Source organism: Ornithodoros turicata, chromosome 1 (genome assembly GCF_037126465.1).
Source record: "Ornithodoros turicata isolate Travis chromosome 1, ASM3712646v1, whole genome shotgun sequence".
NCBI lineage: Eukaryota > Metazoa > Arthropoda > Arachnida > Ixodida > Argasidae > Ornithodoros > Ornithodoros turicata.
Genome location: NC_088201.1, coordinates 133,695,889 through 133,721,542, shown reverse-complemented (window position 1 = coordinate 133,721,542; position 25,654 = coordinate 133,695,889). Strand labels below are relative to the sequence as shown.

General features: G+C 45.7%; 1 protein-coding gene across 3 annotated transcripts in view; it reads left to right on the top strand.

Annotated features, from left to right (window-relative positions):
- The window catches only part of LOC135369228 (uncharacterized), a 197,821-nt gene that overhangs the window by 149,235 nt on the left and 22,932 nt on the right, over window positions 1–25,654 (top strand). For 2 of the 3 annotated variants that reach the window (XM_064602860.1, XM_064602852.1), the window contains exon 7: window positions 4,744–4,806. The exons of the other annotated variant lie outside the window; for it this stretch is intronic. In XM_064602860.1, the coding sequence (XP_064458930.1) occupies window positions 4,744–4,806 (63 nt within the window). The remainder of the gene's footprint in view (window positions 1–4,743; window positions 4,807–25,654) is intronic. 3 annotated transcript variants of the gene reach the window in all.

Sequence of the window (25,654 nt, the reverse complement as noted above, 5' to 3'; positions counted from 1 at the left end):
CTGCGACGTCGTACTGTATTTCAGGAAGATTGTGCTAGAGACAGATAGGTTAGATATCCTACGCACAGTGTCCCTCGCCAGTTACGCGTGGAGCAGCGCTCTGAAGCTCACCAATGTCAAACTCGAGCTCATGAGCGATCGCGAGATGTATGAAACGATTGAGAAGGGAATCCGGGGAGGCATTTGTAACAGCTTCCGCAGATACTGTAGGGCTAATCACGAGGGGTGTGAAGATTATGATCCCCACCAAGAAAAGACTTTTTATCCAGTACCTCGACGTGTACAGTTTGTACCCGTACGCAATGACTTTCCATCTCCCAACAGGAGGTTTTGAGTGGGTGGATCCTTCGAGGTGGAGCGAGATCGATTTTCTCAACATTCCTCACGATTCGGAAGTGGGTTACGTGTACGTGGTAAACTTGTCATGTCCAGAAGAACTGCACGCGCTCACCAGGGATTTTCCCCTGGCACCCGAACACAGGTGCATGGACGAGAACGAACTGTACCCCTACCAACGCCACCTGAAAGATGCGTTGTCGCTGAACGCCCCTCCCACCAAGAAACTCTTGCTGACGTGCTGCGACAAAGAACGCTATGTCGTTCATTATGCATTGCTCGCTCTGTACGTGAGGTTGGGCATGAAAATAAAACGTGTTCACAGCATCCTCTCGTTCCGCCAAGACAACTTTTTGCGAACCTTCGTGCAGAGAAACGTCGCGTTAAGGAATGCCGCGACCACGAAATTCGAGCGACTTCTGTACAAAACCATGTCGAACAGCACGTTCGGTAAGTCGATACAAAATGTGAGACACATGAAAAGGTACGCTATAGCCTACGACAAAAAAAGCGCGCTCCGAAAAGCTAGCTCCGTCGACAGTCAGCATTTTCACATTCTGAGTGATAAGTGCATCTTGTACGAGATGAAGCAACGCCGCATCAAATGCACGCACCCCCTTTACGTGGGCTTTGCCATTCTTGAAATATCCAAAGTCCGAATGTACAGCTTCATCTACGAGTCGCTCTTTTCTCGCTTGACATCTCCAGTGCAATTGATCTATAGCGACACGGACAGCATAATTTTTTTCTCTCACGTGTGAAAGCCTGGAAGAGCAGCTGATGAAGATTGAGAGTGAGTTAGATCTGTCTTCCTATCCGCCAGACCACCCACTTTTCAACGACGAGCACGCGAATCAGATGGGGTACTTCAAAGACGAGACGGGGCGGAGTTATTCAGGAAGTCGTAGCCATCCGAGCGAAAATGTACAGCATTCTCTTGGCTGGGCACACAAACAGATCGCGAGAGCGAAAGGAGTTAAGAAAGACGTGGTGAGGAAACATTTATTGCACAAAGTGTACCGAGATTCTCTGTTCAATGAAAAGGCGGTCTCTCAGAAGCAGTGCACCATCCAGAGTATAAAGCAAACGATGTACACCATTTCGAGACTCAAGAAGAGCTTGGTCCCCTACGACGACAAACGCTATCTCGTGGATGCGGTACACTCCTTCCCTTATGGGAGCTGCGAATACGGTAAGCTTTCCTAGTGTTTTGACGCGTATCGCATTACGATAGTACTCCCTCTTTGTGCAGCACCGGAAAACCCGGAAGAGAGCCCAAGACCGTCGACGTCAGGCATCGAATAACCGTGGAACAAAGAGCTGCACGCACATGTAATCGAGAATAAAAGTTCTAGTCGAGACATGCTTCTCTCTCTCTCTCGCAGACAGGAGAAGCACGGGTCATCGTGGCAGTGTGGTAGCGGAATGGGTGTACGAAAAGAATTACCATTCTGTCATCGTGCTGGTGCAGTGACCCGCGCAATGACGGCGCTGCGATGAAGATTCCCCTTTTCTGGCACGTCTGATCTCACGAACGCAGCATTACGAGATGATCAGACAAGGAAGGGAGGGTGCAGGCATCTATTGACCAAATCTTTTGTTTGTATTCAATAAAGATGTTTCAGTGAAAGAACACACAGAGAGTTATTCGGACTGTTTAATGCGTTGCATGTCAATAACCAATCGGTATTTCAATAAATCGATGACCAAATTGGCGATGTAAACTGCTTGCAAATGTCGCTGCTTCCGCAGGGCGTGCTTAATATGAGCGATGGCACGAGCGAGAAGGTCCACGATGTCTGCAGCGATGTAGTTGAATTCTGCGTTGGACAAGCTCACAAATTCGCTCATCAGTCCCAGGGGTCCGTCAGGAACCGTTATGCAGACGTTCTTGTAACGGGCGTAGATCCGACGCACCATCTCCTGCAGCGGCCCCGGCGAGATCTCTCCTATAATGCCAAAGCCTACCATGTCTATCACGTAGTGAAAAGCAGTGATGACGAGCTCGTTGCGGGGACTTTCGCTGTTGAAACATTCCTTCTCCACTTCTTCCCAAGAAGCGTGGGTGCGGGAACAATTTTGTAGCGAGTGGTAGCTGAACATCTTCACGTAGTGATGACGCGAGCGCGGTGCGCGCTGCCTTTATACAGATAAACGCGCGCGCAAAGAAACGAGAGTGAAACCGAAACTCAGAAGCCACCCGTCGCCGCTAGGAGCGCGCGCGCGCGCGCAGCAGAGAGTCGAAACCGAAAACACCCGCGGGCGGCGCAGAGGGCGCTAGGAGCGCGCGCGCGCATGCGCGGACGTGTGGAGCAGAGGGCACGCGCGCATCCACAGCTGCCCCTGCGCGTCGCCTCGGTCAGTTTGTCTCTGGCTGTCGTGGAAAGCAGACGTGCGCTCCCCGCGCTCGCTCAGTTTCTGCCTGGCTGATGAGCAGTCGCCACGGGGGAAAAGGTGAGTGATTTCACGCGCTCCTTTTCTCGTATGTTTGCCGTGTTTAGCAGTGACGAACGAGTGATTTGGCCGCGCTCGTGTTAAGCCTTTTCTGGCATGTTTAGACTTGTTTTGCGGTGAGCAAGCCTTTTGTGGTGACGCATGTTTAGCGATGTGTGCCCAGTGGTTCCCGCCTTGTGTAGCTGCGTAGTGTTGTGACGTTTAGGTTAGGCCTAAGCGATCGCCCCCGTAAGCCTTTTTCCTCGTATGTTTGCCGTGTTTAGCGGTGACCAACGAGTGATTTGACCACGCTCGTGTTAAGCCTTTTCTCGCATGTTTAGACTTGTTTTGCGATGGGCAAGCCTTTTGTTCGTGTTGACGCATGTTTAGCGATGTGTGCCCAGTGGTTCCCGCCTTGTGTTAGCTGCATAGTGTTGTGACGTTGTGGTTAGGCCTAAGCGCTCGCCCCCGTGAGCCTTTTCCCCTGATGTGTACCGTTTTCTCCGTGCTGTTTTAGCAGTAGCGGTTAGACCTTTTCTCTCGCATGCCTAGACTTGTTTAGCAGTGCTGTCATTTTTACCTGCCGCTAGTATCTTGTTCTCTGTCTTTCTCGTCTACAGCTATGATGGTGGCGCCATCTGGTGTGATGCCTTGCAACTAAGTGGCCACCTGTCGTCGATCTCTGCAACTGCTGGGTGCCAACTACCAACATGGCGGGCGCTGGTCACTCGGGTGTTGCGGAGCGGCTTCTTCGCCGCGGCATCGTTGATTTTCGAATAAATTGTTTCTCTCCACTCGATTTCTATCTTTTTATTTTATTTTCTGCCTATTTTTTCTTTTTTATGACCACGTCTATCCGGAAACGCACAGGGTGGTCTGGACACTAGTTAGACGCTCCCCAATTAGTGTGATGACTCATTGGATGATGCTGATTAATGTGGGGGGTCCCAATTAGCTCTAATTGCTAATTAAACGTGTCCAGAAGCCTTGTAGCGTTTCCGGATAGTCGTGGCAATTCATTACTACTCCCAATAAGTGCGGAATCCACCGAGCTCACACTTTCCTCCAGACTAAACTTCCAATCATACCCTGCATGACATTGTGCTCAATTCCAAGTGTTCCGACAGTGATGTCCCTATAGTAACACGACTGTCGTCTTGAATAGTCGTATCCGCTCTCTCTTTGTTGTGCATCCATTACGGTACATCCATCCAAGCGTCCAGTTTCATAAAATTTAGGAGTTTGTACAGTAACTTCCACTGACAGCGTGATTAAAATAACTGGCACTGGAGTCCGACTGGAGATCACACAGGTCTTGACGGCCACACAGCCGTGTTTAGCGTCAAGAGCGTCGTGTTTCTTCATTGTATGCAGTTTCAGACAGCATTATCTGTCGAATTAAAGTTGAAATGTTATTTACCGTTACGGCGTTGTTCCGTGCAGGCAAACGTGAACACGAATCGTAGTGGTGTCCTAGTTTACGTTTCCGAGATGAACTCGAATGCAGTTGCGGTAAACTTGAGCAAAACTGCAATTCTTAGCAAGGTACAATGAACGTGGAAAACAGCCTTACGTAGGAACTACACCGGCCCCCCGGACATAACATAAGGATAACATAAGCGCTCGCCGGTGCGGACGACATAGCTCCGTAGATACTCATAGCACACCAAGCCCTTTTGCCCTGCCTCCCAGGATTTTGGGAAATAGTCTATTGATTCAATTCAGCAGCAAGTCGTACTCGGTTTCGCAACCGCAGTGCCGGTGTGAATACAGAATAGTGCACTTCAGCAAACCGGGGACGGACTTGTGACTGAGTACTTACCCATTGGAGCTGTGTGGCAAACAAACGAACAACACATCTGCCGTTCAACTTCTGTGTCTTTCGAGGGTGCAGAGGACGAGATCTATCGTGACATGTGCTTAAGGCATGAGAAGCACATTTCTTTCCAGCACTGATGCGTTACGTATTTCCAGGTTGGGAGTGAAAAAGATCCCTTTGGTAGGCTCGGACTGCGCTGCCATGAGAACCTTTTACCAGTAAGCTTACATTTCTCTACCTTACCAAATTAAGCCAACTATAACGTGTGAAATGTGGTGGCGGCGAGGGAACAACGTTTAGTAGGCAATCGGTCTCCCTCCTTGTGGGGGAGCAGGCTATATTCTGTGTGCATAGTTCTGCCCGCGTTCCGCCTGCGTTCGAATCTCAAGGCATCATGCACAGAAGCCACGCGCTTTGGGTTTTCAACATCCAAATGTATCATTTCGGCAAGAGTATAGCACCTTCTTGAGATTGAGGAGTTCAGTTAACTGACAATTTGGACGAACAAATGACGAAGACCAAGACAAGACGGCCTCGTCCTCCGCTGTCTTGGTCCGTCTCCTCTGGTTTTCGCCCATTATTCGTCCTGGGCTTCAAACATTGTACTCCGCACCGAACAACGCAAACTGATCTCCGCAACTTCGAGATGATGCTGTCCTCGTCACAATTAAGGTCCAATAAAGGTCACATGACCTTCTGACGCCACTCGCTAAAATGTCGGCTACCTGCGCACTGCTGGCAATGGTCCAACAAGGCCGAACCGTTGTACAGTGCTGGTATTGCCACGTTTGGTACTTATAAACACATGTTCTACATGCAGCCAAAGAGCTCTGGCTACTTTCCTTCCCTATATGTATCAAGAAAATTTATTACATAAATCTGATGGTATATTCAGTGAAACCAGTTAATAAAAGTGGTATACAATGAAACAGTACAGAACAGTGGTACGTACAATCCAATCAGTTTGGTCGAGTTGAAAGGGAGGCGAAAACATTTAGAAAGAGGTACTCATTACGAAAGCCGGGTACCCCAGATAACTTTGAAAAACTTTGAAAAATGGATAACTGCAACGATAACAATGAATGACAGGCTCTCATTCAGTCACTCCGACAAGGAGTCGCACTATGTCTACTAACCTGGAGTCTGCCCAAAATTGCACAAACACCTGCATGGCGTGGAACTGATGGTCCGATGACCAAGTGCCCAGAACCGTAACAACATCGAAGGGTGTGCTATCAAGTGGAGCTGAAGAAGCTTGTAGGTATACAGTCGGTGCTACTGACACCGTGGACAGGATAATAAGGTGTGTTCAGTGTGCTCAATAGTCCCACAGGTGCCACAGTTAGACGAATCTGCCTTGCCAAGCTTGTGAAGAAGACGTCGGCTGTATGGCGTATTGAGGCGGAGCCCGCGGTAAAGCGACGCAAACGGTCCAGGGAATGATGTCGGGAAGGTAGAGGGTAGCCTCGGGTCCACACGGTGTAGCAGCGAAGCGCGAGCCCCGGCGGAGAGTCATTGTGCCTCAGCGAGCTGGCGGCACAGAGCCGTTACCCTGGCCCTAGCGTCGGACTTGCTCCAATAGATGAGTCGTGGCCCACGCTCTGCGTACCACAGCGTCAGCAGCATCACGTCCTGGTATTCCGAAGTGGCCTGGGTTTCTCATAGTCGCAATGGTTTGCGTACAATGAAAATCAGTCAAACTATGAGAAATGTACAATTACCAGTGAGTTATCAAAAAACTGGACAGTACTAAAATCGCGGACGGACGCTATTAAAACACGCAAATGTCGTAATCAATTTTCTATAAAACTCAGACAGAAAACTAAGACAAGCTTTATTTTGATGTTTAAACTCTCCATGGGACCACTGGCAAGACTATTCAGAGGTGCGTGAAAAATATTCAAGAAATTTTTACGGTGAAAGCGTTCGTGGATAGCCACGTCAATGAGAATGAACGGGTGTCCATGTCGTGCAACTCACGTGTCATGAAGTTTTGCACCTCGCGCGAAGTGAGGCGACCGCTGCCAGCACCAAAGTCGAATATTAAAAAGGAGTTTGGCCATTGGGAGGAGTCCCAAAAGGAGGCTCGACCTGTCAATCACAGTCCCCCCCCCCCATTGATTTGCTTTTTACCACCGGGGTTGCCATGATACCTTATGCCACCCAAGATGGCGACGAAAACAAACATGGTGGAGCGCGTATTTCGTGACAAAAATTTTCACAGGCAACTCTCATTTTACGCTGCAAATGTATATTCCCATATAAGTTTCTCGAAAATCAGTTTCAACTGATCAGTTTCAACCACTGATCTCTATGTGTAAAGGCTGGATCGCGCATAGGAGAAGGGCTTGTGGGAGAGAGGTGCGGCTCCCGGCCGCCATGTTGGAGGGCCCATAGCGCTGGCTGCTCCCATAGGAAACAATGGGAAGCGATCTGATTTAGAGCATTTATTGCACTTTAAAAGCTCCTCATTGCTGATTAGCACATATTTTTCTTAGCAGTCTGTGCGCTGATGTATTCCAACCGTACTTCAGCGGTGTTCCTGTAGTTTCTAATGGTAATTGCTTCATTCTCCGCTACCTGTACTCCGAATGTGGGATCGTTAGTGCCGGGCACGGGAAGCATACGCATGAAGAAATTCGGTAAATGTAAGCCTATAAAATTAATTATTTTTGCTCAGAAAGGGTTTACACTGTTTGTTATTGTAAGGTGGTTCCTGTTTCTCTTTTGTGTGTGTGTGTGTGTGTGTGGCTTTCTTCTGTTGGTCGGTTGACGTGTGGTGTTATGTGGTTTTCCTGTGGCGTTCTGTAGTTTTCGTTCATTATTGTGTGGTTTTCCTGTGGCGTTCCGTGCTTTTCGCTCTATATTGTGTGGTTTTCATTTGGTGTTGTATGGTTCCCGTTTGGCTTTTTCCACAATCGCATCATGTTCTACGAGTGTATATGTGTTCTACAATAGCACTTCGATCCTTATTGTGAAGGGGTTCATTATTTCATTCACCCCATCACCACCAGCAATGGGGTAGAGATACCGCCCCTGGCGATGAAACTCCCCATTCCTCATCTTAAAATAACATTAATGTCACGAGTGCGTTGCAGTTGTTCAGCTGTCAGCGTATTTCATTACAGCAATTCGAAGCGCTGTGCACGAAGAGCATGCACACGCATGACTTATCACACACGCTGCAGAAGCGACTGCACATACGAGGTTAACACAGCAGTTTATTTGCTTCCACCGTGACTCACAAATTAAATGAATAGTGGAACGAATTGGCATATTGGCGCTGGTTCTGCATCCGCTTCTTCGGCACAGCTGAGCGACTGTGAGGGGAACCTGTATAGCACAAGCGAACTGTTTATGGAAAATACATGGTATTGAGGTTGATAGGAGCAGCCACAGATACTTTCTTAGTACGTAATGGCACCAGCGAAGTAGAAATGCAAGCAAGTCCGAGTTGTCAGATGCATGCGATACGAATAAACAGATTTCTCCTCAAAATAAAGAGCTTACCTGTGAAAAATTATCCCTCTTTCTCTGTCCGTGTGAAGTGGGCTCAAAGCTGCAACAAACTGGCATGACATGCCCTTTAATTTAAAGGACATCTTAAAAAATACGGGCAGCCTGGCTTGAACTAAATGCAGACGACAGGATGCGTTGGGCCTCCAATATGGCGGCCGGTGACCATGCTGTGTTTCTACAGGCAGTGGTTCTACAGGCAGGTGGTTGTAGAGGCAGCGGTACAACGACGGAAGCAGACAATTCCCCAGGTGCCTAGGTAGCCAACAATTCCCCAGGTAGTCAACCGTCATGCCGAATGATATCATTCTGTGTCCTTATTTGCTGAAAATGGGAGGAGGTGCCTATCTGGGACACATTATGCTTGTCCCAGATAGGCTCCTCCCCGTGTGTTGAACGAATTATGACACAGAATGGTATCATTCGGTGTGGCGGTTGGCTAGGAACGTGCTATGCGGTGAAGTTCCGTTTTAACAATGTAGATGGCGTTCATAAAATTTGGACAAAACCTCCACTATATAGTTTTGCAGACCGAGAGGGGTATTCATTTCAGTCCCATCCAAACCAATTGCCACCCAAAATGACGCTGCACATGTTGGATAGGGGGACAAATAGTGAGGATAGGTTGATGGATAGTGCCCCATGTTTCAAAACGTCACTGGTCAGAAAGCTGAAAAAGTGGGTGGAGCTTCTAGTATAGGCATGACCCATTAATGGTCAGACTCCCTTTTAGTATACGGCTCTGGGCAGGGCGTCCCACCACACTCTTAAAAATGAACTCACCGCACAGCACGCTCCTAGCCAACTATCATCTGAAATGATATCGTTATCTGCCCTGATTTGTTGAAAATGGGAGGCGTACACACTTTCGATGATAATTACGAACAGCATAAGTGTCACAAAAAGACGTACGCCTCCCGTTTTCAACAAATCAGGGCAGATAACGATATCATTTGAGAGGGTGCCGTTCCGAAGCCCGTGGCGTCCCGTCGGCTGAAACGTACCCCCACAGCTGTATCGACCGACGGTACTCCATTCTCAGCATTTCTCCCACTGATTTTAGCTGCACTTAAAGCGATTCTAACCACTTTCCCTGGTGCTGCATCCCTGCCTGAGGTTCAGCAGCTTTTTGCTGCAGAAGGATGGCTGACATCTCAGCATGGACATATTGTATAGAAGTGCTACTGTGTTGCAGTGGAATGCAAGAGGTCTGTTAATTTCATGGTTTAATTTCACTACAGTATACTATGCCGCACATAGTTCACAATTTTTTTCTTTCTAATATGGCCTCGGGCATCCGTAGTCGGATAAGAGATAAGACCCGCGTTTTGGACTGTATCAATGCCCTTCGGGAAATACACTGACGGAGGTCATTCCGTCGCCTCCTTTGTAAGGAAGTCCTTGGAGAAAGGACCAGAGGTGTTAGCCTCTGTAGCTGTACCCTTTTGTTTGAGCTAGACGTATATTTGTGTCATTTTTAGTCTAGAAGGTTGAAGGGTTGAAAGGATGTAAACGGCCGCTCTGGGGAAGATGACCTCCGCACCGTCGGAGTTTCCTTGAGAGCATATTTTGCTAAGCTATCGCTTCTTTGTAGTTTGTGAAGCGACCACTAATGGAGTTGTATTATCATTTTGTGAACATTGTCTAATTGCTAGAGTTTTAGTGATGTTAATGAGGGAAAGTGAAATAATGTGGATGGAATTTTGTGGGCTGTACTAATGTTAGAATGATCAAATCAGAGTTTGGGGAAAGTGTGAAAATCGTTGTGATTTGTTGTATAATTTTAAGGCGGTACCCTGATGTGAGTGAACAAAAAGGCCGTGATACAGATAAAATGGTTAAAAAGCAAGCGAGCTGGTGGCTAAGATCCATGACGAAAACCCGAGACTGGGAAAAAGACGAAAACAGACGACACAACACAAAGTGTGTTGTGTCGTCTGTTTTCGTCTTTTTCCCAGTCTCGGGTTTTCGTCATGGAAAAAGGCCGTGACGGCCTGGAAGAGGGTCTTCGTTTTGGGTCTTCAGATCTAGAGAGATCTGGAGGTTCGACTAAGTCCAGGGAGAGATGGTCAGTCTCGACCTTTGGTAATGTACTTACTATCATGTTCATAGTGTAATTAAATCCCTAGTTGTTGTTATCCCTGAGCTATCCTTCGCTCATTCCGAGTACGGACTCGCGTCATCCCACCACCATTCTTTCACGACAACTTCCCTTCGGACTTCGATCTTCAACGGTGGAACGACGAGGGCAGAAGTTGACTGGCGCAGTCGACAGGATCGGGATTGACAGCAGCGAGGTGAGCAAGGACCAGCCAGGCCTACGAGCAGCAGGACGTCGGCGAACAGAATAGGCAACATCTACGTGAGAAGCCTGCTTTGCCGCAGCTGACTCTAGGCAACAACAGAGGACACGGAGCAGTACCGACGTGGAAGACTTCCGGAGCAGCAGTACAACAGCAGACAGAAAAGGCAACATCTACGGGAGGGCCTGCTTTGCTGGAGCTGGCTGCGACGTTGGTAAAGACTGGCGACATCTAGGTGAGAGGCCGGGGACCTTCGTGGTCACACAGTCAAGATCCGCGGCAACGGTGGACAGAAAAGGCATCTAGGTGAGAAGCCTGCTTCGCCGGAGCATTGGAGCGGTAAAGACCAGCAATATCTACGTGAGAGGCTGGGGACCTTTGTGGTCAGAACGTGGACATCCAGAAGGCAGCGGTGCAGCGCAGACAGCGGCGGACGACATCTACGTGAGAGGTCCATCACCGATTGCGGATCGACACATCGGAGCGTCTTCGAGACGAGTTCATCGTGAGTGCGTCAAGACACTGCAGTTAACTGATCGACCAACATCAGAAGCTGTGTGGTGAAAGAAAGAACATCGGCTGAGAGGTGAGTCCCTTTGACATACCGAGTTTGAGGGAGCACCATGTCTGTAGTTACTAGACAAATGGCTAGAAGTACGGATCTGCATGATGGCGAAGTAACTAATGACCTAGGCACTCGTACTGAAGGCGCAAGCGACTCAGGTTCTGCCGGACAGGAAGTGCATGCGAGCATGTTGGAGAAACTGCGGCTAGAAATTGAGCTATATAAAGCTAAGATGCAGTTTGCTCAAGCAGAGCACGATAGGAGTAGCACAAGTAGTCGGCCAAGCACAAGTAGATCCAGAGTGGGAGAATATGCAAGGGATCTGAAAGCCGTACTAACTGCGATGCCGGAAACGGAAGCGTTAGTTCCCGCATGGTTCACAGCGGTAGAGACCATTTTTACGAATTTTGATGTACCGGAAGACGTACAGGGCCCAGTTTTACTGGCCTATTTGAATGAGAAGATGAGAGCTGTTATCGCTAGGCATGGCAACGGGCAGATCCTTGACTATGAGGAACTGAAACAAAAGGTTCTAACTGAGCTACCCTTGACCCCCGGAGAATACAAACGTTTGTTTTTCCATGCGAAGAAGGGTGATTCTGAATCATGGAGCCAGTTCACGACAAGGCTGGAATCCCTCTTTGACCATTACGTCACTAGCCGTAAAGTTAAGTCACAGCAGCATTTACGGGACTTAGTGATTGCGGATCGCTTAAAGGCTGTAATGCCAGAGGACACCAGGTCCTATCTTATGTTGACTGAGGCAGACACGTGGTTTAAGCCTAGCAAATTAGCCGAGCTAGCGGAAAATTTTGATGACAGCAAAAAGGGGGCGAAGCATCAGAAGAATCAAAATCTTCCGTGGGATAAAAAGATGCTGCCAGGGACAAAGGAAAAACAGTCATCAGCTAACTACTCCAACGGCAGGCAAAATAGCCAGGCAAGCCGTAATACTAGTCGCGGAAGTACAGTGAAGTGTTACGGGTGCGGTGAACTAGGTCACTACAAAAGCCACTGCCCCCAGACATCCGTGAAAACGGGAAAAGCAGAGTCACGCGCGTCTAGTACAAAGGAGAAAGGGGAAGATAATGTCGTAGCGAAGGTTTCCCTTTTATGTAAAGAGGTCAGGGACTCCCAAGGGTTAACAAACAAGGAACCACTGACGGTGCGGCTTTGTATAGATGACAAGGTGGTGAATGCTCGTCTGGACTCAGGGGCCGATGTAACTGTAATTCGCAAGGATGTTGTTCCTGATAAATTCAGGGAAAAGGGAAGCCAGGAAGTAAAGTTAAAGGGGGCTTTTGGTCACCTTGCGGAAGCTGAACTTATGGAAGTTCCATTAGGTTTGCAGGCTGAAAGAGAATGTGCTCAACAGGTTATGACACTGTGTGCAGTTACTGACGAGCTGTCGGTCGGTGTAGATGTGTTACTAACACCCGAGGATTATGAGGAAATAAAGCACGTTAAGCAGACTCTGGAAAAGGAAGCCGAAGCGATGGCTAAAAGTGAGAAAAGCGTGGAAAGTTCTGGTATCCCTAGAGCGAGGGAGGAAGAGCAAGTTTCCTTTGAGGATGAGGAAAACGAGAATGAAGAGACGGTACACCCATAGAGTTATCTGTAAACGTAGCTGAAGGCATTGTGGAAAATGAGATGTCAATGAGTGTAGAATCGCGAAAATTTGCGCTCGAACAAAGGGAGGATGAATCCTTAAAGGAGTCATGGGAACAAGCTAATGAAGGGACCCATGGGATGGTGATAGAAGGTGGGCTCTTGTATCATGAGGAGAAGAACGACTTAGGGGTTTGTAAACAGTTGGTCTTACCAACCGGGCGCAGAAAAGAGGTGCTCTCGTTGGCGCACGACTCGCCCTGGGGAGGCCACTTTTCCATGAAGAAAACTAAACAGCGAGTCAAAAGTGCGTTCTATTGGCCCTCCGTCGTGTCAGATATAAGAAAGCACTGTCAGTCGTGCCACAGTTGCCAGATCTTTTCTAGAAGTAAAGAAACTGACCGTGTCCCAATCACCCCTTTGACGAGACCAGAAAAACCCTTCGAGATGGTTTTCATTGACTGCATTGGGCCTTTGGACCCACCGTCCGCACGTGGGCATAAGTACGCGCTTAGCATTGTGGATTTGAGCACGAGGTGGCCCGAGGTCATCCCTCTGAGATCTCTAACCGCTAAGGCCACGTGCCAAGCTCTAGTTGAGGTGTTTGCTCGTTACGGAACACCTGAATTGATATGCTGCGATCAGGGGACTAACTTTACAAGTAAACTCACTCAAGAGCTGACGGCAAAGATGGGCGTCAAAATGCGATTTTCCACGCCAGACCATCCACAAAGTAATGGTCTAGTAGAGAGATGGAATGGGACCTTCAAAGCTATGTTAAAGCATGTAATCGAGACTAAGGGGAGAGAGTGGGATAAGTACTGTAGAAGTGGTGTTTTTCGTGCGGAATTCTTTTTCGCGTTTTTCGCGCACACCTCCAAAAACGCGAATTTAAGTTCCCGCGAATAACTCTGGCCATATGAGGGCGAAAATCGTTAGGCGTTCCACGCTATACCGCGACTACCTGATACTTTCTACTCCATGTAGCATAGGCAGTTTAAGCAAGCGCAGAAGATTGTTTTATCCCATCAGACAAGATGAAAAGAAATGAAAATTCATCATGCTTTTGTTACGCCTATAAACGCTGTGCACTATACATGCAATATACCACTATACCACGAAGCCAGAACGTGCCTTTCCCTGAATTCTCAAAACCAGCTTGAATGATAGTACCACATCTCAACCGAACTGGTCAGTGCCCCGAGAGATAATTAATAGGACTGCTAAAATAAACTGGCTAACTTGCACACGGCCAGTGCCTCCTACAGGGTCCCTAAAGGCCATTTGACAGGACCTTTCCTCCTATCTCTGTGAGGAGAAGAAAGGAATAGACCTAGAATGCCGCAATCCACGTGAACAACGGATGTCTTAGTACGTGCCGAAATGTGCCCGAGTATTGACGGCGGCACGATATGCAAGAGCAAAGCACTCCCGGAAACCTGTGTCGCGAATTTAAGTTCTCGCGAATCAATCCTCAAAGCAGCTCTGCTCGAAAACGCGAAAATATTTTCCACGCGGAAAAAACCACTTCTACAGTATGTCCCCTGCTTGATATGGGCATATAGGGAGGTGCCGAACGAGATCACAGGGACATCCCCATTTGAGTTGATGTTCGGTCGGATGCCCAACGGTCCTCTTTCCATCTTGAAACAGACGTGGGCGGGGGACTGGACTCCTCCCACAGGACTAAACAAACCTGCCAGTACATACTTGGCTGAATTAAGGGAACGCATGGCATCTATGGCTAAGGAGGTTAGCGAAAGGACAGCTACGAAACAGAAGGAGTATGCATCGCGGTATAACCTTAGGGCTCGGTCGAAGGTGTTTAAAGCTGGAGATATTGTTCTTGTACTGGAAACAGAGAGATCAAGCAAGCTTCAACCAAAGTGGAAAGGGCCAGCGACAGTAAAAGAGAAGAAGCGCGAAGATAGTTACGTTGTAACATTACACTGTAAATCTTTTCACACCTTTAAAGGTGTAATAGCGTGCATGGCGCACGCCTTTTTAGGTGTAATTTTGGTAACATCATAATGGAGCACGGTTTCGCACAATTTTTCTTTACTCGAGTGTTGTCTGTCCTCCAAAAATTCAGTCTTGCAACGTCTCAACATTGTTCAACAGTATCGTAGACACTTGCGCGTGCTTGGATTATCGATAGCGATGCATATATGCATTAGCAGGTACCTACGATATCCAAGACATAATGAAAGCAAGATTTGCACTGACACTTGATCTTTAGTAATGCTTTCCGAATTTTGTAAAATATCATCCTGGAGATGCGATGTTACGCAACCAGATTGAATGTGCATAGCGCACACCTTTAAAGGTGTGAAAAAGTTTACAGTGTAGAAGACGGGACAGAACGCTGGGTTCATGCGAATAAACTGCGACCCTACATGACTAGAGTAAACGCCGTCGGCGTGATTTTTGAGGAAGACGAGGAATTTGGAAGTGTTAGTACACTACCACAGCCTACGAGCGGAACCGCACAAAAGGGAGTTGGGAACATATCTTCTCATCTCACGGCAGCACAGAGATCTGAGTTTGAAAATGTCATCTCTAAGTTTCAAGAAGTGTTTGATGACAAGCCGGGGAAATGCAAAGTAGGATGTCATCGTATTCAGTTAGAAAATGGTGCAAAACGAGGTAAGGCATTTCCATACAAGGTTCCGGTAGCTCTACGTCAGGAAGTAGATAGACAGGTTGAAGAACTGCTAAAATGGGAACTCATTTACCCGGTTGAAAGCGATGTGGCTCATCCAATAGTTTGTGTCGCTAAGCGAGACGGCACAGTGCGAATGTGTGTAGACTTTCGAAAACTAAATGCAGTAAGTCAGCAAGACCAGTTTCCGATGGAGAACATTTCAGAATTGATCTGTAAGGTTTCGAGATCAAAGTTCATTTCGGTCCTCGACATGACCAGGGGATACTGGCAGATCCCTGTGGAACCGGAATCCCAAAAGTATACCGCATTCGCGACTCCCCACGGACTGTATGCTTGGAATGTTATGCCGTACGGTCTAAGAAACTCAGCAGCAACATTTCAGCGTGCCATGAACAAAATATTGAGCGCACACAAACAGTATGCTTGTGTGTATATTGACGATGTCGCCGTGCATTCTGACACATGGGAGGATCATGTTCGCCATCTTGAAGCCGTGTTGTCCGCGTTGAAGGAGTCAGGGTTAACTGCGAATGTCAAGAAGTGCAGGTTCGGGGAAGATAAGGTGAAGTATTTGGGTCATTGGGTTGGCTCGGGCAAACATTCACCAGACCCAGAAAAGGTAGCAGCAATTTTGGAGCTAAAAAGACCTGCTGACAAGACACAGCTTAGGAGCGCCTTAGGTATGTTCAACTACTATAGAGAGTACATACCGAACTACGCCGAGCTCGTGCTGCCTCTGACAGCGTTGACAAACCGTCGTGTCCCTAACAAACTACCTTGGAGTAGTGAGGCAGAAGCCGCGTTTGAAATGGTCAAGAGGGAGCTAGCCAAGCTTCCCGAACTGACTCCACCCGACCCGACAAGGGGTTTCACTCTAACCACCGACGCTTCTGAAAAGGCCATCGGGGCGTGCCTGTCTCAAGATGTTGAAGGAAAGGAGATGCCGGTTGCCTTCCTCAGCAAAAAGCTGTCAAATTCCCAGTCAAAATGGTCTACCATAGAACGCGAGGCCTTTGCCGTTGTTTGGGCATTAAGCCGTTTAGACACATGGCTTTTTGGAGCCAAAATCATGGTTATGACTGATCATAACCCCCTGACATATCTGTCTCGCACTGCATCTACTAGTGCTCGGCTAACCAGATGGTCATTGGCTTTGCAGAAATATGACCTAGTAGTGACCCATATTCCTGGTGCACGGAACAAATGCGCAGACGCGTTATCGCGTTTAGTTTAGTGCCCGGTTTGGGAATTCGTGGACATGGTGGGTCATCGGGCTTTATGTGAAAGGGACTTGACAGCGTGTTGAAGTGTGATTTTTGTCTCTGTATATCAGTTCTAGAGTGCATTGTCCTTCTATCTGTTTGTTGGTTTGCTATGTTGCGCTTTCTAGAAGCCAGCACAACAGAGTTAAGGGGGCAGATGTTAATTTCATGGTTTAATTTCACTACAGTATACTATGCTGCACATAGTTCACAATTTTTTTCTTTCTAATATGGCCTCGGGCATCCGTAGTCGGATAAGAGATAAGACCCGCGTTTTGGACTGTATCAATGCCCTTCGGGAAATACACTGACGGAGGTCATTCCGTCGCCTCCTTTGTAAGGAAGTCCTTGGAGAAAGGACCAGAGGTGTTAGCCTCTGTAGCTGTACCCTTTTGTTTGAGCTAGACGTATATTTGTGTCATTTTTAGTCTAGAAGGTTGAAGGGTTGAAAGGATGTAAACGGCCGCTCTGGGGAAGATGACCTCCGCACCGTCGGAGTTTCCTTGAGAGCATATTTTGCTAAGCTATCGCTTCTTTGTAGTTTGTGAAGCGACCACTAATGGAGTTGTATTATCATTTTGTGAACATTGTCTAATTGCTAGAGTTTTAGTGATATTAATGAGGGAAAGTGAAATATTATGGATGGAATTTTGTGGGCTGTACTAATGTTAGAATGATCAAATCAGAGTTTGGGGAAAGTGTGAAAATCGTTGTGATTTGTTGTATAATTTTAAGGCGGTACCCTGATGTGAGTGAACAAAAAGGCCGTGACGGCCTGGAAGAGGGTCTTCGTTTTGGGTCTTCAGATCTAGAGAGATCTGGAGGTTCGACTAAGTCCAGGGAGAGATGGTCAGTCTCGACCTTTGGTAATGTACTTACTATCATGTTCATAGTGTAATTAAATCCCTAGTTGTTGTTATCCCTGAGCTATCCTTCGCTCATTCCGAGTACGGACTCGCGTCATCCCACCACCATTCTTTCACGACAACTTCCCTTCGGACTTCGATCTTCAACGGTGGAACGACGAGGGCAGAAGTTGACTAGGTCTGCTTACCAAGCTCCCTGACTTCAAGCTGTTTTTGCTTAAATATCCAATTCCGATACTTGCCATCAGTGAAGCATATTGTAAAGATGAGTTCCGCCTCAGCGGGTACAGATATTTATGTCCGGACGACCGGGCTTATCACGTACAGTACTGGGGGGGGGGGGGGGTTACACTAATACATCTTTAAAGGGACCGAAAAGTGAAAAATAACCCCCATATTTTTGCCCACTGTCGTGCACAACATCGTTGTTTGATAAGACGCACAAAGCATTACTTCTCAATTCGGCATATTTTTACGTATAAATATTTTGAAGATTGCCGGAACATGGACGGTGCTGCCAGCGAACGGCGAAAAAGAGCAACTTGGGTTTCAGGTCCCGGGCTCCCAGGGATTGGTCAACCCTTACCACGTGAGAGTTAATTTTGTACAGAACAAAGCTGACGCACATTATCTTACAGCTAAACGCCATTTTAAAAATGATGCTCACTTCCATAGCTTTTACGTTAATAAAGCATTCAGCTACTTCGCCGCTACGAGCTACAATCCTCCGCGCCATCTGCAAGGCTGTCTGTGTTATCGCGTTTATTGTTTACGTCGTGGGTGGTTGTGTCGGTCGCGCGAAGAGAAGTGAATGACATGTTCGTTGTTGTTGTGTCAATTATTTGAGAGACCTACATGTGCCTGGTGTAGCTTTGGTGTTCGGGGATGCCAAAGTCATGTTCGTTCACCATCGGCGGCCGGCGTTTTCTACCACAAGATTCCACAGGAGAGTGCGCGAAAACGAATATGGTTCGAAACACGCTGTTATTAGATGTAGCAATCGTGTCGTGTGTGCTGAGCTCATTTTGCTGCCAATGACTACGAAGATGCCGTAGAAGGCGAATTGCGAAGACGTCCGAAGCACACTCATGCTCAGTACCCAGTGATTTTACTTCACCGAGGTGACGACTTCAACACAACGTCTTAGGTATGTACAGGCGTCACACATATATAAATTATAATATCGCGACGACGTATTCCATTGAACTTATGTTATCCTACTTGTCCCGTACTCAACATTGTCAACATCAACAAATTTAATTTTAGGGGCCTTCCAGTGTTGAAGTGGCGCAAGACTGCTTCGTGTGTGTGTGATCCAGGCACTCAAGTTGACATGACAGAAATAGCTGAAAGCAGGTATGCAAAGTCCACAGATGGAAGCACTAGATTTGTTACGGGTTGCAGACTTTGTGACATTTTTTTGAGTCCTTGGACAGGAGCAGAACATTAGTATGGTGTCAACAAGAGGAGAACAAACCGATGAGAACTACTATCTTGTTTGAAGGGTACAAGAATACTTCCTGTTGAGATGTAGTTATGACTTTATGACTAAGGAACGCTAATTAATTTTCTAGAGATGCATCCTCTACACTTGAATGCCCAGTGAAACAGCAAACATTCGTTGTCTTTGAAGCCCCACTATTCGAAGTGTTCAATGTGTGTCAGAGCTGCAGTGAGCCATGCAAGGTTACCACATCATATTGGTCCTAAATTCGCAGAGTTCCCCTATCTCGGACGCAACTGTCATTTCTCTTTATTGCTCTTCCGATCCTACGTTCTCAGAGATTAATATGGTTCACCATACACTGCATGGGCACTGCCTTTCTCTACTCATGCTTTCGGTTTCTTGTTCTGTTGAATAAATCTTCACTTGAGTTTGCAGCTATCACGCTGTCTACTGTGTTTGCCCCTCATCTATATTGATGTGCTGTAACGATATAGCACATCAACCCACCAAACCACCAAACCCAACCTACCAAACAACCTTGCCAAGTCCTACTTTTGGATGGAAACTACACGATGTGGTAACATCCACATTTATAAAGTTTTAGTCGACGGATATTTGCTGTTTTTGTACAACCTTCATTGTACATTTCTTTTGTCTCACTTAGCATGCCTGAAGAAATGTTCTGATCTTCATCAAGATGACAGGTCATTGTTTGATCTGCAGCATTATTGTTCCTGTAATCTTTTCACCAACACACAATACAAAAGTGAACAAATGGTAGAATATAACTAGCTTGTTAAATTCAAAAGGGAAAGACGAAACTGTTCATACATCTCTTGTTTATTTTTTTTTTAATATTTATTTATTCACATTGAGCACAATACAATGTGGGTCGGCTCCGTGCAAAAAGCTGCATATGCAAGCTTGACACGGCACAGGGCCCCCTTGTGGACAGTGACAGTCATAAATATATAGAAAAATGTCTCTTAAGTATACTACGTACAATCAAATTCTGAGTATAGCACAGGGACACTAATGGGTGAAGCAAAGCAAGTACATACATGGGAAAAACTTATGCATAATATACGTTATTATTTATTATCAGTTACTAAACACAAGTCTCTGCATTTCTCGTGTGGTATCGCTAGAGACTATGTTGCATCGATTTAACAACGTAGGCGCTTGTACAGATATTTTGTGGTCGCCATATTTCGTTCTAGTACGAGGGACTGCCCAGTCGTCTTTATGACGCACCACGACATTTGATGCTGACTGATGTAGTTTAAGTAAGTCAAGAAAGTAAGTATTATTTGTTCGTAATGCATTCCTGTATGCAATCAGGAAGCGATATCGATAAACCATCTTGACAGGAACGATATTATATTTAACAAAAAGTGGTTGCACCGACTCCAAAGGTAACGATCTGTGTATAGCTCTTATGGCTTTCTTTTGCAATAAGTATAAAGAGTTCAAATGTGTGTGTGCTGCCGTGCCCCAGACTAGGCAACAGTAGTTTAGATATGTGTGAAATAAGGCATTGTAGATGGTTAGTTTAATTTTGGCAGGTAAGATGTATCGGTTTCAATTCAAGATGCCCGCAACTTTGGACACTTTACTAACTATATATTCTATATGTCCATCCCATAGCAAATTATTTTGTAGATGAATACCAAGTATCTTCTGGCTTTTAACCAGCTCAATCGTATCAGTTCCTATTTTCAAATCTGAGTTAACAGTAATACGCTTATTTTTAGGTATGAAGATCATTGCTTTAGTTTTCTGTGTATTAATTTTCAGACAATTGTTCATGGTCCATGCATGAATACCATCTAAATCCTTGTTTGTTTGTGATGAGATTTTGGGCATTAGTCCCTGAACAGAGTAAAGTTATGTCATCTGCGTATGCAACCAATTTGGTGTACTTACATGCATGAGCAATGTCGTTCATATACACATTGAACAGCAGCGGTCCCAAAATGCTGCCTTGAGGAATGTTTGCCGTAATTGCAATGGAATTCGAAATCATGCCCTCTGATACCACGCTCTGACTTCTATGGGACAAATAGCATCTTAATAGCGCTAAAGGTATCCCTCGGACGCCGTAACTATCCAATTTATGTAATAGCATATTGTGATTTAGCATGTCAAATGCTTTGCTTAGGTCAAGAAAAATACCGAGCGTGATTTGCCTGCATTCAAAGTCATGGAGAATTTGTTCTTTAATTGTTAGCAGTGCTGTTTCTGTTGACCTCGACTTCTTAAATCCGTGTTGTATATCACTTAAAATGTTATGTTTATCGAAGAAAGGGGATACTCTATGATGTATTATGGACTCCAAGCCTTTTGACATAACCGGCAATATAGAAATTGGCCGGTAATTAGATAAATTGTTTCGGTCGCCTCCTTTAAACAACAACAACAACTTTATTTTCGGCCTTGGAGAGTGGGGAGTTTCATCGCAACAGGCGATACTCTACCCCAGTGCTTGGTGGAATGGGGGGAATAAAATAACGAGCCCCTTTACAATAACGATCGAAGTCCGATGGTGTCCAGAAATGTCAGAAGAGCTTTGAGCGCAGAGCGTTGCTGGGCTGGATTGGGCCAGGGACCAAGCAATTTCGGTAGGGAGAAAGGGCGAGAGTCCAGCTGACGAAGAGACTCGGAGAGTGTGATTCGGGAAGGTTCGTAGTGAGGGCAATGAAGAAGAATGTGCTCCAGATCCTCAAGAGCACCACAGTGGCAACAGGTGGGAGAATCAATTTGTCTCAAGCGGTAACGCCACTGAGCTGTAAAGGCCACATCGAGGCGCATGCGGTGGATTAATGCAGCATTCTGACGAGATGTGTTTCGTGGCATGCGGAAAGCGAGCATGGAATCAACTCTGTTCTAGTACGAGGGACTCTTTATGACGCACCACGACATTTGATGCTGACTGATGTAGTTTAAGTAAGTCAAGAAAGTAAGTATTATTTGTTCGTAATGCATTCCTGTATGCAATCAGGAAGCGATATCGATAAACCATCTGGACAGGAACGATATTATATTTAACAAAAAGTGGTTGCACCGACTCCAAAGGTAACGATCTGTGTATAGCTCTTATGGCTTTCTTTTGCAATAAGTATACAGAGTTCAAATGTGTGTGTGCTGCCGTGCCCCAGACTAGGCAACAGTAGTTTAGATATGTGTGAAATAAGGCATTGTAGATGGTTAGTTTAATTTTGGCAGGTAGCTGTAGAACTCGCCTCCTTTAAAAACAGCTACAACCTTTGCAATCTTCATACTGGATGGAAATGTGCCCGTGATAAAGGATAGATTAAATATGTGACTCAAACATGGGGCGATTAAATCAATCAAATGTTTGACAGGTAGTATTTGAATTCCATGAATATCACAACTCTTTGAGTTTTTCAAATTTAAAAATACTGATTTAACTTCCTCCTCATTTGTAGGAGTGAAATACAAAGAATTAGTTGGCACTCCGTGCCGTACGTCATAGAGACATGGCTGTGCCATCCTACGACCAATACTGGTGAAATGATAATTGAACGTGTCCACCAGTTCTTTGCCTTTTATTACGCGATCGTCAACTGTCAGTTCACCAATCGTTTCCTTGTTTCTGGGACGGTTCATTATGTAATTTATATGTTTGTTGTATGTATGTATGTATGTATATGTATGTATGTATATGTATGTATCTAATTTATATGATGTTTATTGCAGGTTTTACAACTCTATCAAGTACGTCAAAACATCAGAGGGCAGGAAGTCCTACTCTGTTAAATCCCTGGACAATAAAAAAGAAAGATATAGTTTGAGTTGTGAAAAAATGTTGCTTCTGTTCTTATATTATATTTCAATTAAATGTTACGATGCATTTGTAGTGTACACTGAAGCCAGTTTCAATTTGCAGGGCTGTCAATAATACTTTACATCTCAATTACAGTACAGAGAACTTATGCAATAAATTATTTAGCCATTTTGGGGTACTATTGCCTACACCAATGCTGCATGGTTAACTTTGAACCCAGATCAAGGGTTGCTTATACTTGAAGTCAGCCCTCAAGTCCTTCTTTACAAATGTTAGTTGGTGACGTGATAATAAATCAGTTACAAGTACTCCGTTTAGCAAAACAGAGTTAATTAAGTGTTAAATCCCAATCGTTAAATTATCAGTTGACATTTGGAAACGTGGTCACTAAGAAGCATACTGAAAGTTATGAACACAGTTCAGCTGAATGACACTGATGAAAATTATCTTACTTACTCCTCACATATACAATTGAGACATGAGTATAACCTACAAATACATCTATGCCCACAGGTTACTTAGCCCTCAAGGAACAAACTAGTAATTATAATATGCTGTGACAGCAAAGAAAAAGCAATGAGAAAAACTTGCAACAAACAAGAAATGAAAATATGCTGACAACATTTCTACAGGTCAGCGCACTGATGGGAAAGCATCCCTAATAGCATGCATGATGCAGATCGAGATCCAGTGGAGTACTTTCTATTGTATTTTCTCGGAGTCCCCCATATCCTTTTTGTGAATTTGTGACAGGTGGTATAACGGAATTTCCTGCAGAAATGAGGGTTTTCCGTCCAGTTTGCCGTTCAAGTAGCTCGTAAAGACCACGGCGCTGCCGAGTATGTTGCCATGCTCTTCGGTTTCTCAGGTGGATGTAAAAAACACTTGCAGTACTTCGGTGTCAAGGCACAGTATTTCGAAATATTCGTTAGTTCTGATGCAATCGTCTGTCTGCTTTCCACACGCATTCTCTACCTCTCGGCAGCAAAAACTGTAGTATCCATCCGTAGTATCCGGTGGTTTGCATTTCACACATGAACACCTGCACGACGAAAAAACAGCGCTTGTTCTCGGCTTACACATGTGATTCTCCCTGATACATGGAAATTTCACAAAGCAGTCCATGTTCACGGCACGGTGAGCTACTGTTGAGGACGAATGTGACTCCGATTAATCTCTGGACGAGGAATCTTCTGCTGCGAAGAACACACTTTCCAGCACGCCAACGCACGAACAACAGTTCGGCATGAGCGACAGTTCTCGAATGCGGAATTCCAGTGCACTCATGTCCAAGAGGCTCGACATTCTCGACGTAGAAAGTGGTCACAAATGCCCACTGCAATTTTCGTTTTCGCCGGATTAGCGTCCGGAAGTGCGCGTATTACATGCGTCCTCGACAGATGGCGCGGGGTCATGCAATTGTTGACAGACTGCTCCGCTTCCTACTATGTCCCTGGACATGCAACTATGGAAAATTCGATTACAGAAAAACTACAGCGATTTCAGCGGAGTTCTTTGATGTTTGAACTTCTGAAGGTTCAAGGTTTTCGCTGAACATAAAGTTTCGAGAGGTTTATGTTCACTTTTCGGTCCCTTTAAGAATAAATCCTTTGAGAAAAACTCTTTCAAAATATATTGTTTTACAATAAACCGCGTAAAATTCACCGATAAGGAATCAACCACGCAAAAATCCCCGCCCAAAAAACAATCGCTCAAGAATCCACCAGGAAAATATATCGTTGCAAAATATATCGTTACAAATAAATTGTTTAAAAATATATTGCTAAAAATAAACTGTTTAAAAATATATCGTTAAAAATAAACTGTTTCAAAATATATCCTGTAGCCCAACACGACAGGGGAGTGATAGATGTGTATCTCTATGCAGAGGATATAGCGCTAAGACGTAGCTTATATTGGTTGGTTTTGCCCTTGTTAGTACTCACCCTCTACCTAGCGCTCTGTTATGGCTGCCATATTTGTTCTGTGTGTGGGTTGTTGCTATGTTTTCCTTTCTAGTGTAGAAAACCCTATACATTATATGCATGTCCCGCATTATTTCGCTTGAAAAAGCATCGACGGGAACTGTGGCAGTGCTGAGCGCTCGCTCGTTCGTGCGTGCGCTTTGAGTCGGCTTTACACTGACGTTCAAGTAAAGGACGCTTGCTTCGCGTACCAAGTATGGAATTCCGATGTACGAAGTATACTCATGGCAGGAGTCCAATTAAATTCGCCGACTTTGGGACTATTAGTCGAAGCGGATTGTCTATTTCACTCGCGGCCATACCATGTGACAGTAGCAATCGTATGGTTGATTTTGGGGGGATTCTGAAACGATTTATTTTTAACGACATATTCTTAACCGGGGATTCCTTAGCGTTTTTATTTACACGGGGATATTTGGGCGATTATTTTTGTGCGTTGATCTTTAAGCATATATTCTGGGAGATGTATTATTAACCGTGGCTACTTACACGTTTATTTTTAAAAGGTTATTTTCTGTATTTTGTTTATAAGGTTATTTTTAAGAGTTTCAAACGGCCTACACCCCAGTACTGTGTGTACTGGATCTAACTACTGCCCTTTTGGAAGGACTGCCTCCGTCGACTATGTTGGCTGTAAAGTTCGTCTGGGTAATCTCGTACTTACAGTTGTGAATTTATACAGGGTGTCCACGCTAACTGTGAACATCTTTTTTAAAAATATGTATAACACTTTTTTCCAAGATGAAATCATTGCAATATAGCATATGCTGAAGGGCACTCCCTAGAAAGAGTTACCGCGAGTATTGCCCGTGTGGCCATTGTAAGAGTTACCGCGAGTGTTGCCTGTGTGGCCTTTGTAGAGTTACCGCGAGTGTTGCCTGTGTGGCCGTTGTGAGAGTTTCCGCGAGAGTTGCTTGTGTGGCCGTTGTGTGAGTTGCCGCGAGTGTTGCCTGCACGGCCGTTGAAAGAGTTACCACAAGTACTGTCTGTGTGGCCGTTTTAAGAGTTACCGCGAGTGTTCCCTGTGTGGCCGTTGTAAGA